Source organism: Lepidochelys kempii, chromosome 6 (assembly GCF_965140285.1).
Source record: "Lepidochelys kempii isolate rLepKem1 chromosome 6, rLepKem1.hap1, whole genome shotgun sequence".
Classification (NCBI taxonomy): Eukaryota; Metazoa; Chordata; order Testudines; family Cheloniidae; genus Lepidochelys; species Lepidochelys kempii.
In genome coordinates, this window is record NC_136385.1 from 72,263,841 (window position 1) to 72,283,149 (window position 19,309).

The 19,309-nt window shown below is 43.2% G+C and overlaps 1 protein-coding gene across 5 annotated transcripts in view; it reads right to left on the reverse strand.

Annotated features, from left to right (window-relative positions):
• ITPKA (inositol-trisphosphate 3-kinase A) overlaps positions 1–19,309 on the reverse strand; it is a 50,786-nt gene that overhangs the window by 22,243 nt on the left and 9,234 nt on the right. For 4 of the 5 annotated variants that reach the window (XR_012159455.1, XR_012159456.1, XR_013635960.1 and 1 more), the window contains exon 2: positions 12,564–12,740. The exons of the other annotated variant lie outside the window; for it this stretch is intronic. Coding sequence is in view for 1 of the 4 variants with exons in the window: in XM_073348708.1 (XP_073204809.1) it covers positions 12,564–12,740 (177 nt within the window). In the remaining 3 variants the exon portion in view is untranslated. The remainder of the gene's footprint in view (positions 1–12,563; positions 12,741–19,309) is intronic. 5 annotated transcript variants of the gene reach the window in all.

The following is a 19,309-nucleotide window of genomic DNA, read 5'->3' on the forward strand; positions in this document are numbered from 1 at the left end:
CACGCTACATAATGCAAGCCTACACAAGCCCACAAAGAGCTATTATGACAGCAAGAAACAAAAGGAAGGGGGAAGATTTTCTTTATAATCTTTTTTTAAACTTTTATAGAAAGAGAGAGATTAATTGCCATCCATCATCACTTATACTCTGTTCCCCTCTTTACATCATTTGGGCTGCTTGTGTAACTTTTAGGCCCTGGTCCTGCAACTAGATCCATGCAGGTGGACCTTGGTCCCACACAGAGCCCCCCTGGCCCCAACGGGGCTATGAAAAAGGCATAGGGGCACTCCCATATGGATTCAGCTTCAGAAGCAGGACCTATAATTGTTAAAACATTAAAATGTTGGTCTCAGGTTAATACTTAATAGAGAAGTGTTCACATGACACAAATCACATATTGTGAAACGGGCACTGAGTGCAACCCTCGCTGGAAGTCTCTGGACTAGAAGCGAACACTTGAATGTGCATGTAGGAGGCTAACCTACCTACACATCACTGGAGTTTGCCCTACGATTGCAAAATAATAATAATTTTTGACATTAGAAAATGTAGGATAAAAGAATTGCTCAGACCATTAACAGAAACAGCATTCTATAAGCAGGGAATGGGTAAGTAATCAGGTACTCATGAAGAATATGATTGCATTTAGGGACCAGTGCTGTGTTTCATGTATATGCATATTACTCATACGCCAATGTCTTTTTTCTTCTTGTACCCACTTCGTCTTTCTCTTCTGCTCTTCTCATTCGTCCCTCGCTCTCTTTTTCATTCAAGTTCATTATGGGCTAGACTCTACTACCCATATTCATTCTGGGTAATGCCTTACTCTGCAGGTAGTCCCACTGAAATCTATGGAGCTATTCATGAAGAAAGGTACCCTTCATTGTGAATAGAGTGGCAAGATCTAGCCCTGTGTAATTTAGTCTTTATTAATATTTGTACTGAAAATTATAGCTCTTTTGAACGTTGCTTACTTTTTGCAGTTTTATTATATTTACTTACATTTTACTGTATGTACATTTCTTTATTTAAAAAAGGTAAAGTTAATATTTATTTTTTTAGAAAAACAAGTTTATAAATCTCAATAAAAATGATTTAACCGTGTCTTAAAAAACCCAACTCCTTAACTCTTTTGAGAACATCAAAAGTGAAATCATTCTGAAATCTACTTTATTTTTCATCATTCATACTGTTTATTTACCTTTTGCCTGTAATTCAGTTTGGATGGTGAAACTAGTCTCGTCAGTTTCATTTTGATTCTAAGCATTCTCTCTTTGTAGTTCTCATGTATTAGCTTAATGCTGCAATGTTGGACTTGCAAATGCACAAAACCGAAATATGGAGCCAAACTTACAGAGTTTGTTTTTGTTTTTGTTTTTTTTTTTTTAAGAAATTAAAACTAACCAGGTCAAATTTGGGCATTGGCCATCCCACTGCATATACGTCAATCAATTAATACCTACAGTCACCCCAAAAAGGTTTCTAGAGAAACCCACTGTGACTAGACAGTTGCCAAGTCCAGGCAGGCACTAATCTAATTTAAATAAACTGCAACTATATCTGCCTACTTATGAGTGACCATGACCAATTCACTGTAGCATTATACCTGGCCATAAAGATTCTGATGAAATAATTTTTTCATTGAAATTTGCCAATTTGTCAAAAATGAAGTGTTCCATAGAGACAGTTCAATTTCAACAAAACTCCTCTGGATTCCAGGCAGGATTCTAATGGTTTCCCACCAGCTTACCCACCCAGCTCCCTGCCTGCTGGGAAGCCCGGGTTTCCAGAGTCCATGCCTCCACGACAGCTGACCAGGTGGACTGCCTCAGAGCCTGACTCCATCCCCTTTTGAAATTTGTCACATAGCAGAATACCTTTCTCTACCAAATTCTAGTATAACAATGAATTTGTATTACCGAGGGAGATAGCCTCTGTGTTCTTTCAATCTTGGGCTTACCCACATTACTTGTCATTCCACACCCAAGGAGTTACCTTCTCCTGCAGTCATAGAACGAGACACTTCTTGTTCACTTCATTTCAAGTTTCCCAACCCTGCCTTGCCAAGGGACCACTTTCTGCTGGGTAAGAAGAAAAGCTATGTAGTGTAATTGCTAGCTCTTTCTTGAGAGTCCTAAACAGATTCTATAAACTCTTCGTCAACTTTCATCCTAAATTCAGCCCTACCTCCCTCCTCCCTCAAAGATTGCTCACCATCTTTTGCAAATATCTCTTTGTAAATCCCATGTCATCTGCTGTACAAAGATGTTTCTGCAATGTTCATAGTCATCCCAGTTATGCGCGCAGGGGAAAAGTGAGAAAAAAAGGCACTGAGCTTGTCCCTGGATCAAACCCACAGAGACAGACTGTATTGACAAAGTGTTGCCCAGCTGCAGTCATGGAAGTAGCAAGTCCTACACATTTGCTTAATCCTGCTACACATGTGTGCAAGTGCACAAGCCTCAGACAAAAGAAAGAAATGCAGCAGCTGTAGCCAACTCTGATTATAAAAGAATTACATTTATTAGATATTTTTTCCCTCAATAGGTACAGACCAGTTAAGTAAGGTGACAAGTTTGCAAGGTCAGATTTTAGGCCCTGGAACAGTTTTAGTATACCAGATATAGTGAGTAAGATTTTGATCTGCCTTTGCAAATGAACTTCTCAGATATACAGAAACAAGTTAAAACCTTCTCCTCACAGCCTATTAAGATTCCAGGACTTTGTCCTTTATTGTCCAAATCAGAAGTGTTTATAAATTAGGGATCCCTCTATGCTCTGAGAACTGGAGATACCTACAGGACTAAAATACACAATGAGGCAGAAATGGAGAAAGAGGGTTGGGGACAATGGGGCTCTGACCTTTCTCACATACTTGCTGGAGGGCAGCATTGCTACCCCATGTTTACGGGGAAATTTTGCACTTGGATATGGAAGTGGCTCCCGCAGAAGTCAATAGGGGCCCTGGGTGAGGAAGTGAGGAGTACAATTTGGCCCACAGCTAAAGACATAATGTCCAAAACAGGAAACAAGTCTGCAGACACAATCTAGGGCACTGTTTTTTTCTGATTTCAGTAGTCAATTTCCCCATTTTGGCCCCTTATTAAAGGATTCCAGCATCCAGGGTTGAGGAGCTACTAGCTGCCAAGCACACTGCCCACTTGTTTGTATCAAATATGAATTACAGATTTCGACACAAAAATCTTTACGGGTAGGATGTGAAGGAGTAAGTCAATAACAGGAGTGCCACCAGGGCAAGCTGACAAGACAATGTGAACAAACATGCACACACCTCTTAAAAATCAAGGCTGCAAGCACAGCAATTGAACCAGTTCCCAAGCCAGGGCAGGGCTTTCCCCACAAATAACTGGTTATTACCACAGCTTGCTCCTTCCCGTCACTGTGAAAGATAGGAGGATAAGAAAGAGGGATCTGGTACACAAAAGAGGAGAGGATTATTCCTCAGCAACCCTCCCAGTTGAGCCTATTTGACACCAGACAACGAGGCAGGTAGGCCTAGATTCAAAGCTTAGTCTACTATGCAAAAAGAAAATGAGTACTTGTGGCACCTTAGAGACTAACCAATTTATTTGAGCATAAGCTTTTATGAGCTACAGCTCACTTCATCGGATGCATACTGTGGAAACTGCAAAAGACATTATATACACAGAGACCATGAAACAATACCTCCTCCCACCCCACTCTCCTGCTGGTAATAGCTTATCTAAAGTGATTGCTCTCCTTACAATTTCAGAGTAACAGCCGTGTTAGTCTGAATTAGCAAAAAGAAAAGGAGTACTTGTGGCACCTTAGAGACTAACCAATTTATTTGAGCATGAGCTTTCGTGAGCTACAGCTCATTCCTACCTACATGCCTCCAGCTTTCACCCTGACCACACCACACGATCCATCGTCTACAGCCAAGCTCTGCGATACAACCGCATTTGCTCCAACCCCTCAGACAGAGACAAACACCTACAAGATCTCTATCAAGCATTCTTACAACTACAATACCCACCTGCGGAAGTGAAGAAACAGATTGATAGAGCCAGAAGAGTTCCCAGAAGTCACCTACTACAGGACAGGCCTAACAAAGAAAATAACAGAACGCCACTAGCCGTCACCTTCAGCCCCCAACTAAAACCCCTCCAACGCATTATTAAGGATCTACAACCTATCCTGAAGGATGACCCAACACTCTCACAAAGACAGGCCAGTCCTTGCCTACAGACAGCCCCCCAACCTGAAGCAAATACTCACCAACAACCACCTACCACACAACAGAACCACTAACCCAGGAACCTATCCTTGCAACAAAGCCCATTGCCAACTGTGCCCACATATCTATTCAGGGGACACCATCATAGGGCCTAATAACATCAGCCACACTATCAGAGGCTCGTTCACCTGCACATCCACCAATGTGATATATGCCATCATGTGCCAGCAATGCCCCTCTGCCATGTACATTGGTCAAACTGGACAGTCTCTACGTAAAAGAATAAATGGACACAAATCAGATGTCAAGAATTATAACATTCATAAACCAGTCGGAGAACACTTCAATCTCTCTGGTCACGCGATTACAGACATGAAGGTCGCTATCTTAAAACAAAAAAAACTTCAAATCCAGACTCCAGCAAGAAACTGCTGAATTGGAATTCATTTGCAAATTGGATACTATTAATTTAGGCTTAAATAGAGACTGGGAGTGGCTAAGTCATTATGCAAGGTAGCCTATTTCCCCAAAGGTAGCCTATTTCCCCAAATATTTCCCTGCTGCCCCAAGAGTGGTTGGCACTGACCAGAGAAGAAGTAAAGTCAGGGTGGCTGGATGATGCACTGATTCAAGCACATCACTGAGCAACCTCAGCGGGTGGGACACCTTTGGAGCCCCCCCTCCCCTCCCCCCAGTGGAATCCCCAAGGGAGAGGTGGCAATATCAACACTGCCTGCCTTCCAAATGAGTGAATACCCCTGGGGTGCAGGGGTGCCAGCCACAGCAGGGAGATTTAATCTACACCTCCCCTTGCCAACATGGCTGATTTTAGCACAAACCTAAGGAAGAATGGATGGCATAGAAAAAACAACAATAATTGTGTGTATTATAGGGGCATCTCCCTGATCAGTGTTAATCAGACCACTAAGCAAAAAGTATTACTGCAGCTCAACCTCACTCTCTCGTTCTCTCTCTTCCCCCCTCCCCCCAACTTGTGAAGATATTAGCAGACTGCACCCAACCCTTGATGCTTCCGGTTTCTGCACTCAGCCATAGCTGAAGGACACAGATGCTCACATGTGCTTCAGCAGGTGTATCCTCTGTCTGGCGGGTTCTGATTTCCTGTTTGTACCACAGTCAGGACAGGCTGGCTAGTCCTTCAGAGTGATGAGAAATATTCAGTGATATAAGCCAAAACAAAACCAGAAACAAACAAAAAACCCTTGCAAGACACAAACTTCGCATCCCCATATTTTCCCCTCCGCCATGACTCACAGTGCATTACTTAGCACAGTGCATAACCCCTTTGATGTGCTGCTTTTAAGAATGCTTGGCAAATCTGCAGAACACTCACAGTGACTACGGAGAAGCAGGACATTCAGGAAAGAAAAGCTGGGCAATACGAAGGGGAGAGGAATCGATGTTTAGCATGGGGCAGAGTTCCTAAGAGCATGTTATCTCCGTTCCCAGCACACACCTGGATTCATTCCATAATTCCAGATGCACTTTCCCTCTCCACACCAGAGAAATAGTAGAGCAGAGGCCCTGCTAGCTATTTTGTAATTCTGGAACACTACCTGCTCCCTGAACAGGGCCTAGGGGTAAAAATTTGCTGAATTATTTAATTTAAGATTCATAAATAAATTATTATAATCTCTGGATGCATGTGTAGCATACAAATAAAACTGACAGGTTTTGACCACCTTCTCCTCCAAAGAATTACTTCAAAACCACCAACTTAATTCACCCCACCATTACCCTCCTCAAATAATAAATGAGCCTTACGCCATGTCCTCATGGTCAGCAAACTAGAGTACTGTTGGTCCAACAGGGAAGCAAGCTCCAGAGCTGATGGCCCTTCGTCATGTCTCTAGTCCCCCAGAAATCAAATGTTGGGACTGTTTGCACAAGCACAGGAGTTTATCTCAACAGCCTGAACGGTACAGGCGGAGAGAGTTGGACTCTAAAGTATGTTCTGACTACCTGGGGCAGACACCATCTTTGTCACACCCTCAAAATGCTTCCCTTTACCTACCATCATCACCTTCAAGCTATCTGATGGGACTATTTCACCCAGGAACTGGGAAAGCAAAGAAATTGCACTGTTCAAGTCCAAAGAAAAACACAGAGCGCCTTTCAGCCCAACACCTCCCACTGTCTCCCAAAGTGTCATCATGTCTATGTTGAAGAGGCGAGGTGGCAGAATAGGATCCTGTGGCACCCTGAGCCCTCAAGCAGCTGCCTTCATTGTCTAATCACTACATTATAAATGGATAGATAGATGTGCAATTTCCCAGCATCATGATCCAGGGCCTCAGAAGGAAAGAACAGAGCAAGACTCCATCCACCATTACCAGTGCAAAAGGACAGTCAACAAAACCTCATGAAATAGAGGCCACTGACTGATCTAAAGCAATCAACATGGACACCTGATTTCTGCCCATCACTAGTAGTAGGTCTACACTACAGCGGCACAGCTATGGAGCTGCAGTTGTACAGCTAAAGCACCGTAGAGTGGACGCTGCCTACATTGATAGAAAGGGGGTTTCCATCCATGTAGTTAACCCATCTCGCTAAGAAGCGTAGTTAGGTTGATGGAAGAAATTCTTCTGTCGACCTGGCCACATCTACACAGAAGGTTAGGTTGACCTAACTACGTCAAAAAATATTCACAGCCTTGAACAATGTAACTAGGTGGATCTAATTTTTAAGTGTAAACCAGGCCTAACGGTTCCTCAGCAAGTAAAACCACAGTCTCCATATCAAACCCAGGCCAAAAGTCAAAGGGCTTTATATGGCATCAAAGCTACTTAGTCACAATATTTTCTTTCAGTTTCATCACCAGGTATATTAAAGCCAATATAATAATTTGCAAGATTGTTAGACAATTGTTAGCCAGAGTGTTAGAAAGAGTATTTCTTCAGCTGGGGCCAACAGTTACTCATTTGAGGAAAGCTGATACTTTCCACTCCCACAGGAAGGCACAAGCAATCTCTGCCAACAGTCCCAGTACTTCACCACTTCATGACACCTTGCTTTAACACTCTGTAAAAGGCATCAGTCCAGTTGTAGTGGCAGGACAGGCCTCTCCCATCTCCCCCAGAATCTCAGCAGAACTGAATAAAATTGATTCAGAGAATCAACATGGTCCTGAGATGGTCAGTCTTGAAGAAAACTGACTGATAATGTACAAGTGTTAGGGGAGAGCTCTGCCACTGACTCACTGTGTGACTTTGGACTAGTCACATATTCTCTCTGCACTCCAGTTTCCCCAATTAGGGATACCACCACCTATTTCACAGGGGTGCTGAAAGGACTGATTCATTAGTGCTTGTAAAGCATTTTGAGACCCTCAGATAGAAGCCAGTGCATAGTGTAAACACAAAGTGTTATTCAAATCTAAAAAATAAATGCTGTGAAAGGGGCTGATCAGACATGCAGACAGTAGTAACAGTTCTCCTGCTGCTCTGCTAATCTACCACAAGGCAAAATCCAACATTCCATCTGACTTCTCCTCCTTTGCGTCCTCCAGACCAACACCCCACACCCCTCTGAAAGGTTACAAACAAGTTACTGTTTCATCCAGTAAGTACTCTAGTGTATAGATAGGGCCCAGCCTCTGGAAAGGAATGCAACTGTCAACACACCAGGACATTGTTACTAAAGGGGTGTGGTATTTACCTACAGGAAAGCCACATCCTTAAGCAATTGCTTTGCTTAATAACCCACCACTTTAAGGTCCTCATTGTGTGAGTTTTCCAAACCACTGTATTAAAAGCAGGGTGGATAAAAATCAATGATTTAAGAAAAAAAAATTTAAAAAAATCTGCTTTTTTAATTTAAATCAGATTTTTTTTTTGATAAAATGCCTTTTGAGGAAAAACCTATCAAAAGATAGTTTTAATTAAGATATATTATAGCTCAAAAGATATCTCATCATGGAATAGGGATTATAAATTCTAATTCTATAGTGTGAGACAATATATTCATGTAATGTTTAAGAAAAGTTTATGGGGTTCCAGGAGCTTCTGTATAGATTATTTAGGTTAATCTTTCTATCTACCCAATGGGACTCAGTGCTCAGTCTAGAAGATGCTTAGTATTGCAGTTCTCAAACTGTGGATTTATGTCTCCAAAGATAACATGCTTGTTAACAGCAAAAATGTTTTTAAATAAAATAAAATTAAATAAATAACTAAATAGAGAGCGAGAGAGGTGAGAAATAACAGACAACCCTATTGTCCCTCTGCAAATTTGTGTACACAGAGTCAATCCCTTACCTCTCTCTAAAGTGAAAAGTTTCAAAAAGTTAAATGAATAGAAGATTGTTGGGGGCACAATAGATCTGGATAAGGAGAAGAAGTCTGGAGATAAGTGTGAGAAGGGAGGGACAGGCAGTAAAAACAAAAGTGAAAATGTTGGTGCATCATATTCCAGAAGTCTTGAGGTCTTTCTGAGTCTAGTCTTCATTGATTTGAGTTCTACCATACCATTCTCTTACTAGAAGGGAAAACCTATAATGGCAGCAGGCCATAAAGGAGACCCAGTTTGGGAATAAGAACCATTCAAGAAATGGATGTTTGCTGATGATGATTTAAAGAAAGTCACACCAGTGAACTGGTGGAAGTCACTTAAGCACTTGGATTCAGAGACTGTTGAAGTGATAATCTCACTTTTAACAGCAGTAGCTTCTTCTGCCGGTGTAGAAAGAATATTTTCTTCCTTTGGACTACTTCATTCCAAATTGAGAAATTGCTTGGGACCTGAAAAAGTAGGAAATCTTGTTTTTCTTTTCCAGATTATGAACAAACAGGAAAATGAAGGTGAAGACGACTGAGTTAGCTGCAGAAGCCAGTATTCTAAGATTTTCATGTTGACCTGGCTGACATAGTCAATTTAATTTTTTTTTTAATTTTCATTTAACTATTTTAGTTAAAAACAATTTTAACAAAAACAAACCTGATTTTAAAAAACCTGAATGTTTAACTAAATTCAAAATTTCATATGCTTGTTTTGTTAAAGTATTATATATTTGCTGTTGAAGAAAAAAAATCCAGAATACATAACATTGTTGTTTTAGTTAAATACAACAATTTAAATGTCTGTCTGGTGATGTTCTCCTCCTAATACAGAATGGCAAGGAAATCCTCCAAATATTAATGATTAACCTGTTGAATTGGAGATAGTTCACCTCCCAATGACTTCATAAATATCTGCTTCAATTACCTTTGGTAAATGAAATAACCAAACTATCATTCATTTTCTGATATAGCTGTAAAACTAACCTGAAAAGTTTTCCAAATAAATCACTTTAAAAATGTATAGTGTGTACCTTCTAAAAAATGAAACCTACATCTATCTCTGAGTTGTGAAGAATATGTATTAAGGTTAAAACAACCATTGCCCCTATAAGGAGTCAATATTCAACCGTTTGTTACTTTAACTGGAGCTACACAAAAGTTCAGTTTAAACTCAGCACTGGATTGGTTTAGATTAAAGATAAAACAAAAACAAAAGAAGATAGGATTTTAAGTGAATTCAAGAATGAGAAAGTTAGAAACCGTTACAAGAAATAAAAGTGAAAACATGCATCCAAAAGTCTAAAACTTAATCAAACACGTTTTGGTTCAAGCTTTCTTTAGGTTGGCCTTTCTCATCCACAGTCTTCCAGGAAGATGGTAACTGACCCTTTCCTTAGTCAGGATCTCTCCCAGAGGCCCAAAGGTGCTGGTCCCTTTGTCTTCTTAGGTGAAAGAGAGCACTTAGGGTTCTCTGTCCCCACCCCACCCCCCCTTTTTTTTTTTATAATCTAGTGAACCTCAGAAGTGGATTCTTCTGAGGGTTACCCTTCAACGCCAAGTTTATTCAAGCAGTAAAGAAGGTGACATGGAGTCTGCTGGTGAAGGAGGCTCCATGTTCTCTCTACTCACCTGTGTTTGCTGAAATGCAAATTTGCTTTCCCTCCTGCTATATCCTCCTCCTGCTGTCTTGTGGACCCTATTTACTACTTACACATAAATTGAGGTAAACGCGCATTCCTTTGTTTAGGATAGACCTGTTTAACAACTTTTGCCTTGGCAGGGCTGTGTGGTTTTGAACATGTGCTAAGAGCATTATACGGGGGATTTCATACCTTTGCATATAATGTTGCTACATACATTTCACCATGATGTTATTGGCCAGTGAGTCACTAGCATTCAGATGATATCTCAACAAGGCATATTTTGTATAAAGATTATTACAGTGGTGCGTAGGGTGTGATACAGGGGAGCTTTTGGTCACGTACCCCCAAGGCAGTGTTCGGCCTGTTAGTGAAACAGTGTAGGAAACATATAGGATAGAAGGATTCCCCTCTTGCCCCAGAACCACTATGGTCAGGGCTAGGTTCTGTTAACGGACTAGCATAGGAAAGAGAGGCTGAATTCCCTCCTAACCCCAGCAAATCAGGGATTATTTAAAATGTTCCCTTCCAGACAACAGTCTTGATGCAAGGGGTTAATTCAGACCTGACATAAGTGGCTGGGAGTCAGCTGAAGTCAAAGAAATCACACCTGCTTGCATCAGATTTAAATTGACCCAAAGTGTCTGGTTTCAGAGTAACAGCCATGTTAGTCTGTATTCGCAAAAAGAAAAAGAGTACTTGTGGCACCTTAGAGACTAACCAATTTATCTGAGCATAAGCTTTCGTGAGCTACAGCTTTATTTGAGCTTATGCTCAAATAAACTGGTTAGTCTCTAAGGTGCCACAAGTACTCCTTTTCTTTTTCCAGTGTCTGGGTTTCTAAGATATGGTGGGTGTGTATGCTGCTGTTTGTGTGTTGTGATGAGTAGTACTTTCTCTGCCCTCTACGTAAACAAAGCGTTTTACCATCAAGATCCTGGGGATCCCTCACCTTTTACAAACACAAATGTCAATTGCAAATTATTAAGAAAATCTGTTTACCCTGCTAAGAAAGTAAACACATGCAGCTTACACATGGTTACTACCTGTCATTCTGTACCTCACCCTTGCAATAAAATTGACAGACACAAAAACACACTTTACTACCATGGGCTCTTGGCAGCAGAATTGCAAGCCAAACTTAGTGTGCCTTGCGGAACCACACAACCTAGTTGACTGAAAATTTGGAATGAGCAGCAGCCTTGCTTGCCAGACTGGAAATAGATAGGAGAATCCAACAGTGACCAACAACAATACTCCAAAGCAGAGCAGCTGAGGATAGGGAAAGTAAGGCAACATATAAGATGTCACTGCAGATGGATTATGGTTCATGGTGCATGCAGGGAATTAGCAGTTCACCCAGGCTACTTCACAAGCCAAGATTGAATCCGCTGCCCTGTCTGTATTATTTTTAAAAAGGAGTACTTGTGGCACCTTAGACTGACAAATTTATCTGAGCATAAGCTTTTGTGAGCTACAGCTCACTTCATCGGATGCCTTGTTACTGAGTGCAACATACAAATAAAATAATTTGCTTGACTTCATTCATTCCATGCCATCCCACCTCCTATACAGCCCACCCCCTGGCTCCTCTCAGGCAGAATTGCTAAGTCTGGTCTCACAATTTGAGGGCTCAAATCAAGACTGGGAACACAGTGCTTAAATATTTCTGTGATGAGTGGGGAATAAATTCTAGACAGACAGAGGCTGAAGGAAGAGTCAGGGAGAAAAAATGGAAATTAAATCATGAATTACTTCCCACTCCAGTCTGGCTGCCAGAGTGGGAGAAAATGTATCATCTGACCCTAGAGTGGGAGTCTGGGCCCAGGTGAGACTTGGCAAGCCAGTGCAGGATCACTGGGATCCTAAAAGTATGTGGCTTTCCCCAGTCTCTGGTCCTCTGGTTGGAGGGGGAAAGTCAGGCCTTCCCCCTTTGGTCCTGCCGTGATTCTTGTAGAATCAAGTCATGGAGTTGGTGAGGCTGGCATAGGCCCCTAAAGCACAGGGCCCCAAGCAGTCATTTGCATTGCTTGTGCCTAAAAACCACCCTGACTGATAGGCTGGAGAAATCGTCACAGACAGGCTCTCTGAAAGCATTTATAAAAGGTTTTATTATCTTGTCTGCAGAATCCTGCTAGGACATCCCAGTGCCTGGAGTAACAGCAGGAGAGGGCACAAGGGCACCAGCGATTTCCTCCTCCAGAGTCCTCTCCTGCAGGTTTTACCACAGGAAAGGATGATCTGGCCCGAAGCAAGGACTACAAGAGTTAGTCATTTAATGTAATTTTATTAATCTGTTTGGATTTGTACGAAGAAGGTAAAAGAGGTGTTTATCCCCGGACTTCAGGTGCTCTTCCCAAACAGTTAACAACCAAAGTAGATCACTTACAAATCCAGCATACCTGATGCCCAGCATTTTGCACTGTGTTAAGCTGATAGTTGGAAAGGTTGCCTTGTTTCTGCAGACTGAAGTCTCCTCTGAATAGAGCTGACCCATTGTGGAACCAGTATCTGTTTCCTTCCAGGACTTGTGTGGCTTGAAAAGGCAGGGAGTCAGAATCATGCTGGATCAGGAGCCCCTAGCAGGCAATGCTTATCGTGAATACAAAACTCAGGTCAAGTGCACGCCCATTTACCCCACCCAAGGCTTCAGGCTGAGCTGACTGATCTCTGCATCTAAATCAGATATGGGCAAACTACAGCCTGGGAGCCACATCCGGCCCTTCTAACTTTTTAATCTGGCCCTCGAGTTCCTGCTGGGGAGCAGGGTCCGGTGCTTGCCCCGCTCCATGCATGCCATGGCTCTGCTCGGCTCCTGGAAGCAGCAGCATGCCCCCCCTCCGGCTCCTACGCATAGGGGCAGCCAGGGGGCTCCCACAGGTCCCATTGGCTGGCAACCATGAGCCAGAGGGGGGACATGCCGCTACTTCCAGGAGCTGCTTGAGGGAGCCTGCACCCCTGACTCCCTCCAACGCCCCAACCCCCTGCCCCAGCCCTGATCCTGCACCCTGAACTCACTTCTGGACCCACTCCAGAGCCCGCACCTCCAGCCAGAGCCCTCACCCCCTCCCACACCCCAACCCCCAATTTTGTGAGCATTCATGGCCCACCATACAATTTCCATAACCAGATGTGGCCCTTGGGCCAAAAAGTTTGCCCACCCTGATCTAAATGAATAATGCTACTAGTAACACTGAACACATACACAGGGATTTATATCTTTTCCCAGCGTTTGGAAGAAGTGCCAGAAATGTGGATCCAAATCTGAACTGCCCCAAAGCTTGAGAAGGTTCAGATCCATTGTTCCAGGTCCAATTGATCTCAGAGAGTCTGGGTTTAGACCCACAAAGTCTGGATCCCAATCTAGGAGTTGTGTCCCGGACCATCTTGGCTAATCGCCACACAGTTTACTATATGACTTGCCCAAGGCCACAGAGTCAGTCAATGTAAGCTTTTATTAAAGAGCTTTCTTTAATTAAAATCAGGGTGGGGTGTGGGGGAGAGAATATTCCTTTTTATACCTTTGTAGCCTGACTTCCTCTTTTTATTCCGTACTTTTGCTTAATCAGGCATAATTACTGTTAATCCCTATACTTTGTATTGGGAATACTGCAAATGGAGCCTGACCTAAATCCCCACTGACAGCAATGGGAGTCTATCAATTGACTTCACTGGGAACTGGATTGAGCCAATACTCAGGATACAATAATAGCTTGCAAGCAGCAAATTTGACAATTTTTATAGTGACCACTCTAGGCAAAGCAATTAATCTTCAACGTGCATTAATGGGAAAGGCAAGTTTTAGGTTTTAGAACTGGAAAAGAACATACATTTGATTAAAGGAAGAGTAAATCAGACTAAAATTTGTTTATTTCTGTTCAAGTAACTAAAATGCTAGCCAAACCAACCTTCAAATTTCAAACTTGTATTTTAAAAATGTCCCAGTTCTCAAAATAAGACCAGAAAATTTCAGCTTGAAAAAACCTTATATTTTCTTTAAACGTATGCTTGAAAATAGAGGTCCCTATTCACCTAAACTAGAATACTGTCTCCTATATAAACACCCCAGAACTTTAATAACTAAAGAGTCCTCAAGAGCAAAAATGTCATAAAACAGAAAAAACTTTAAATCTATTCCCATTTTCTCTCTGACTTTTGTTTGTTTCATTTTCAGTCACATCTGAAGTGAAGTAGAAGAAGAAAAGAATAATGCCAGTAATAATGCCTCACCTGTGCTTATCATATAAGGAACAGCAAAGCACTGTACATTCATTAAGTTCATAGCATCTCTGTGATTTAAAGATCATCATACTCATTTTACAGAGATTATGGGCCTGAGGCATACACTGAGTCAGTTTCAGAGTTGGGGAAAGAACCTAGGAGTCTTGAGACTCCCAGTGTTCTGGTCTGACCATTGGACATTCCAAATGTAGAGGATACTGAGTATATTCTAGCCAGCTGTCTATTTTATTATAGGTGGGCTGGTAGCACTACCTATTATCAAGGCTGTCCTTGATAATCCTTAGATCTTTTAGATTTGCTGAATCCAGGTCACTGAGTGCCCTGAAAACGAGGACTGAGCCCTTGACCCAGTGTGCTGTGAGAAGCCAGCATGGAGAGTGGAGGACAAGTTTGACGTGTTGCTGAGAAAGATGCTGCAGCATTCTGTACTAACTGAAGTTTCCTAAGGGCTGATGGCTTCATGCCCAGGTATATTTACATTGCTATAGGCCAGACAGGAGGTGACAAAGACATGTATAACTCAGACCAGGTCATCATCCACTGAAGCAGGACAGGGTGTCCTAACCCTCAAGAGTTGGTAGAAAGCATTACTTACAGATGCTACTATGTGAGCCCTTCGCACCAGAGAGGAACTCAGAAGCACTCCTAAACTATGGACTCTATTGCCCTTCCACCAACAGAGACTGTACCATGGCTGCAAACGCTTCGAAGTGCTTTGCCTACCAGCATCACCTCAGTCTTACTCAGGTTCAGCTTCAACCAGTTGTTATTCACCAGAGAACTGATCTCATCCAAGCACTGAATCTTGGTGGTAGGGGTGAGGTTGTAGGCAGTGAAGGATATGTAGAGCAGTGTGTTATCTGTTGCTGACATCTGAGTCCATGTCATCTGACCAGTTCCTCCAGTGGCTACATATTAGATGTTGAAAAGGACAGAAGAGAGAACTGATCCTTGTGGGACTAATGCAAGCAAGGGGACTAGTGGTAGAGGTGCAGCTTCCCATCACCACTGCTGGGTACATCCTTCCGGAAAGATGTAAACAATTTTAGTGCATTCCCCTGGATCCCTGCCACCTCTCTCAGGTGAGACAGCAGTATTTTATCCTCAACAGTGTTGAATGCTGCACAGAGGTCCAGGAGGATGAAAATGGACTTCTATCCACCATCCATTGACAGCAGGAGATCATCAATTAGTGCCACTAAAGCAGTTTCTGTCCCCCATCATGGCCTGAATCCAGATTCTGCTGGGTCTCCAGTGTCAGCTTCAGTTAGATTAGCTTGCAGTTGGCCTTCAGCTAGCTTCTCTGTAAGCTTGCTCAGGAATAGAAGGTTTGATACCACGAGGTAGTTGGCTAGAACTGATGTATCCAGGATGGGTTTCTTCAGTGTTTGATGGAGGAAGGGAAGATTCTGCCCCTACTGTAACGTTCAGTTTATTGTGCAAAAAGAAGCAGCTGCTTTCCATGTTTTATCCCAATAGCATTCCCCATTAGTGTCAGGACAAATCAGATTTACATAGGAAGCGATATACAAGCCGAGTGAATAAAATCACTAGAAAGTTACTGGATGGGTAGCTAGCCCAGAGTCTTCAGTATGTTGTTCCTACTGCTCGTAGATAAATGCAAGATGAAAGGATGGAGACTAACTCCTGCTCACCAAAAGTTCTCCCCCTCCCCAAATGGTGTTACTATATGAACATGCAATACCTTTCTGTCTGCTGTGTACCTGTTAGAAGGGACACTGTTGATAGGATAAGGGTAAAAAGGGCTGCTCACAATAACTGAAATCAAAATCTACCCTACCTGAGCTCCACCATGTAACAGGCTGACAGGTTGGTTCATTCTGTCTCTGCCCCTTTCTCTGTGAAATCATGTGTGATCCCTAGTTATTACACATAAATGTCACTAATTTCAAAAGCACCATGGTCACCAAGTTTGGGCCCTGGCTTACTTCCATGGTGTGACAGATGCAGTATCCTAAGAGCTGGGTCAGCACTCTGATCACCGGCCTGTGACTATGACTGTCATGAAGGCTGCTGTTTTAGAATCAGGTGGAACTCTTCACCAAAAAGTACCAGCAGAAATTTTTGGCGACTAGATGGGCTGAAGGGGTATGACCCAGGGAATAAGCAGAAAAGCTAACAGACTCGGCTACCCACTGACTAGGGCCAGATATTTGACCTGTAGGGGAAATTATGGACCTGGTGATACTGGAACAATTTCTCCATAGCCTCCCTGAGAATAGAGTCTGGGTGAGGAAGCACCAGCCCAACACCCTGGAGGCTGCAATTAAACTCTCTGAAGAGTTCCTAGAAGCTGACTTTCCCAGAAAAGAGGTCCAGCCACCAAGGGGCCCAGAGCCAGGGAGAAGCGGCAGCAAATTGAAATGCCCCAAGAAGAAAAAGGAGGAGGCGAAAGAAATTCTTTCAGAGAATAGCATGCTATCAATATGGAAGGCCAGGATATATAAAAGAGGACTGATCCAAAATGGAATAAGGGTTTGCACAATTCTGTGGATGAACTGGGATTCTCAAGGGCAGGGTTAAAAAGGAAAATGCCTACTATCCCTATAAAGGCAGGAAGGAGGCATCTAAGGGTGGGGGGGGGATCATGGCTCAGGATATTCATTGATCTGGGGGGACTTAGTGAAGGTCCACCGGAGGCTCTCAGGGGAGAAGGCAGAGTCAGAACGCATTCATGGGGAGAGGAAACTGCCCAATGGCAGATAAGGTTGTAAGTATTAGAACTGTTCTACTGTACAGGCGTTGGTGGAGGGGACTTGAATAAGCTACATGGAACGGACACCAAAAGAAGAGTCTGAGCAGTTTTTGCAGTGATCCAGGACATAGGGGGATGCATGCTCCATTACACATGGGAAGCAAACTCCAAAGGGACTGACTCTTAGCTAAGGGAGCTGAAGCCCTGGACATGGAAGACTGGATCCATGAAGGCACTCAGGTGCCTACATCCCAGTTTTGGCTCCACTGTGAGCCATAATGCTCTCATCAAATCCTGCAGGCATCTAAACTCACTCTGCACTGAGATTTTCCTGGTAAAAGTTCCCACCTCTGGACATGCATACTGCTGCCTTCCCGAGGCATTCAGATGCCTATTTCCTGCCTAAGCCCAGGGCAATTCACAAACCAGGGAAAGGCAGCCATCTGGCTACCTGACTTGCTCAAGCAGCCTGATCCTGTAGACATGTGCAGAGGCAGCCTACCAGCTCACATCACATTCAAACACCATTCATAGTGGTGGCGCCCGCCTTATACCTCTTAGCCCATTGGTTACAGCACTCATCTAGGATGTGGGAGACCGAGATTCAATTACCCCTCTCTGCTAAAGATTTGAATAGGGGGTCTTCACAGGAGGATGCACTAATCACTGAGCTATGGGATATTCTGATGGGGGGCTCCCTCTCTCCTGTTGAAGCTGTTCCATTGTGGTAAAATAATAGAGAGATTAGAACAGCGGGACTGAACCCAGGGTCTCTCACATCCCAGGCAGGTGCCCTAACCACTGGGCTAGAGAGTTGTTCTCTCTATGTGGCCCCATGGCTAGATCTGAATTACTGGATGATTAAATGACTTGCTCAAGGTCACAGAGCGAGCCAGCGACAGAACCAAGAATAGACCTAGGAGTTCCTGGCTCCCAATCCACTGCTCTAACCACTAGACAGCACTCCTTTTAGTTATAGGTATTGCATTGCACCACTTCTCATGAGTATTCTCCACCTCCACTGTTAACCAACCCCAACGAGATCTGCCCAGAGGCGCTTTTTTTTTTTTTTTTTTTTTAGAACTGACCCCTCCTTAAACATTGATACATCTCCTGATGATGCAGACTTGTTGTTTTCCTCCCCATGCTCCAGATACACCACACCTTGCAAACAGGTTTCAACGGCATATTGAAAGTACAAGGAAGAAAACACAAACACCCAATCTTTCCATGAACAGTTATGCAACAGTACTGCATCTGCTCCTCCCAGTTCATCCTGCATGGCCAGGCAGGAACTGTGTCCTTTTAAATATTTAAAATAAAAACCGTAACAGGAGACTGAATGGTTCAGGAGACTAATGATGGGGTAAACGGTCTATTAACTCCTAGGTCATAACTTCAAATCCACCCCAGCTCAGAAATAACTAAAGGCTAATGGAACTGAGGGGTATTTAGTAGACTATTAGAAATGAGTTACTGAGTCTTAGTTCAGTTCCTATTAGACAAATGTCCTCAAATAAGAGGCCACAAATTAAGAATATAAAAACAGGCATACTGGGTCTCACCAATAGTCCATCTAGCTGAGTATTCTGTTTTCAGACAGTGGCCAACACCAGGTGCTTCAGAGGGAATGAACAGAACAGGCAATCATCAAGTGATCCATCCCTTGTTGTCCACTCCCAGGTTCTAGCAAACAGAGATTAGGGACACCCAGAGCATGGGGTTGCATCCCTGACCATCTTGGCTAATAGCCATTGATGGAGCTGTCCTCCATGAACGTATCTAATTCTTGGAACCATTTAGCACCCATACTGTTGGCATGTCAGTACAGGGGGCACCATTTAAGTGTGCTGTGGAAACGGAACTATCCTCAGGTTAAAAGGCCCAACTCTGGGTTGAGGCACATTGAAAGGGTGATGAGGGAAAGCTTGCACTGCTGCTGTTCACGTCACACTAAGGGCTTGTCTACACTGGCACTTTACAGTGCTGCAACTTTCTCACTCAGGGGTGTGAAAAAAACACACCCCTGAGTGCTGCAAGTTTCACTGCTGTAAAGTGGCAGTGTAAACAGTGCACCAGCTCTGGGAGCTCTCTCCCAGCTCCGCACCGCGACCACACAAGCCATGTTAAAGCACTGTCACGGCAGCGCTTTAACGTTGCAAGTGAAGACGTGCCCTTAGACTGTGGACA